Source organism: Buceros rhinoceros, unplaced genomic scaffold (assembly GCF_000710305.1).
Source record: "Buceros rhinoceros silvestris isolate BGI_N320 unplaced genomic scaffold, ASM71030v1 scaffold33274, whole genome shotgun sequence".
In the NCBI taxonomy this organism is placed as follows: domain Eukaryota; kingdom Metazoa; phylum Chordata; class Aves; order Bucerotiformes; family Bucerotidae; genus Buceros; species Buceros rhinoceros.
This window is the reverse complement of record NW_010408133.1, coordinates 608-2092: the sequence shown is the minus strand read 5'-3', so window position 1 is coordinate 2092 and position 1485 is coordinate 608. Positions and strand designations below refer to the sequence as shown.

At 60.0% G+C, this 1485-nt stretch overlaps 1 protein-coding gene across 1 annotated transcript in view; it reads right to left on the bottom strand.

Moving 5' to 3' along the window:
* Window positions 1-1485, bottom strand: part of BAG4 (BCL2-associated athanogene 4) — a 2361-nt gene that overhangs the window by 324 nt on the left and 552 nt on the right. Inside the window, exons 2-3 of the mRNA XM_010134777.1 lie at window positions 1244-1462; window positions 143-448 (exon numbers count right to left, since the gene is read on the bottom strand). Of these exons, the coding sequence (XP_010133079.1) occupies window positions 143-448; window positions 1244-1462 (525 nt within the window). The remainder of the gene's footprint in view (window positions 1-142; window positions 449-1243; window positions 1463-1485) is intronic.

Sequence of the window (1485 nt, the reverse complement as noted above, 5' to 3'; positions counted from 1 at the left end):
CAGCTTCTCAGCCTCTCCCATGACGTGGAGGATCCTCTGAATCTCTGGCCGGATGGCTGCACAGTTCGCTGAGGGCTGGTCGCTGGGTTTGAAGGCAGCCTCCCGGCTGCCAGCCCGAAGCTTCTGGGGAGCCGTGTCCTACATGTGGGGGTGTCTCAGCCTCTCCCATGACGTGGAGGATCCTCTGAATCTCTGGCCGGATGGCTGCACAGTTCGCTGAGGGCTGGTCGCTGGGTTTGAAGGCAGCCTCCCGGCTGCCAGCCCGAAGCTTCTGGGGAGCCGTGTCATACATGTGGGGCTGGGCGCTGAACTGCACCTTGGCGTTCGAGGGCAGAGGCCTGGCACCGGCTGGCTTGTGGTCTGTCCCCGTCCCAGAGTGCTGCTGGCTGACGTCAGGGTAGTAGTGGTGGTGGTTTGCACTTTGCTCGGGTTTGTCGTAAGCTGTGTCCTGTGGTCGGAAGGAGAAAAAAATGTTTCAGGGCGTTTCCCTGAAAGCCGGGGCTTTAACCCAGACAGCGCTGAGGGATCGGGGTGACGCCGTGAGTGCCTCAAGGTGAGTGTGGGGACACGGCAGGCCGGGCTGGGCATGATGTTACCAGGGGTCTGGGCAGTGCTCTGGAGACCATCATGCACCGTGATGTCATAACACATCATGGCCCCACGAGCTGGCACCCCGTGTCCTCCCAAGTGGGCTGGGACTTCTGCGAGAAGTCCCAAAGCAGGACATGGGCCCTCTGGAGAGTCACTTGACTCCTGATCACACCCAGAGAAAGCTGAGATGAACCAAATGCATCATTTCCTTGTTTTTTCGCTTGGAACATTCCTCAGTAGAGGATGACTGTGCCCAAAAGCAGCACTTGCAGAGGAACACCCGAGTCTCTGTCCCAGAGTCTGTGAACTGACCCGCAGGTCAGTCCCACTCCGTGCTGGGGCATTTCTGAAGCGCTCTCTGCTTGACAGAGAAGAGCTGGACAAGCAAGACGAGGTCTGACCCACCTCAAGACCTGCCCTGGGATGTCTGGTATCTCCAGGACCTTTCTGGAACTACAGCTATGGAGTGTGGTCTTGTGTGCAAACAGGAGATTCTCCTGGCAGTACTCTGGATGTTTCCATCTAAAACTAAGTGTGCTCAGGGAAAGGGCCGTTCGCAGGGGCCAGAGGCAGCTTTGGAGGAAAGCCATGCAGTCCCGGAGGTCTGACGGCAGCTGGCACCCGGCACAGGCTGTGGAAGCATCAACCGTACCTTCGGGTCCCAGGCAGGCGTGTGGGCAGGAGCTGCGCTGCCAGTCCAGGGCGGATGCGATTCGGAGGAGAAGGGGTTCCCGTGCACTGGAGCAGTGGGCCACGGGTACCGCGGCTGCACCCCATAGACACTGGGGGTGGCCCAGGAGTCCTCTGGGGGTCTGGGCTGTGGTGGAGGCCCCTGCACCGTGACTGCAGGATTGCTGTTTCCATACGGATACTGCGGGATGGGCATTCCCGGGG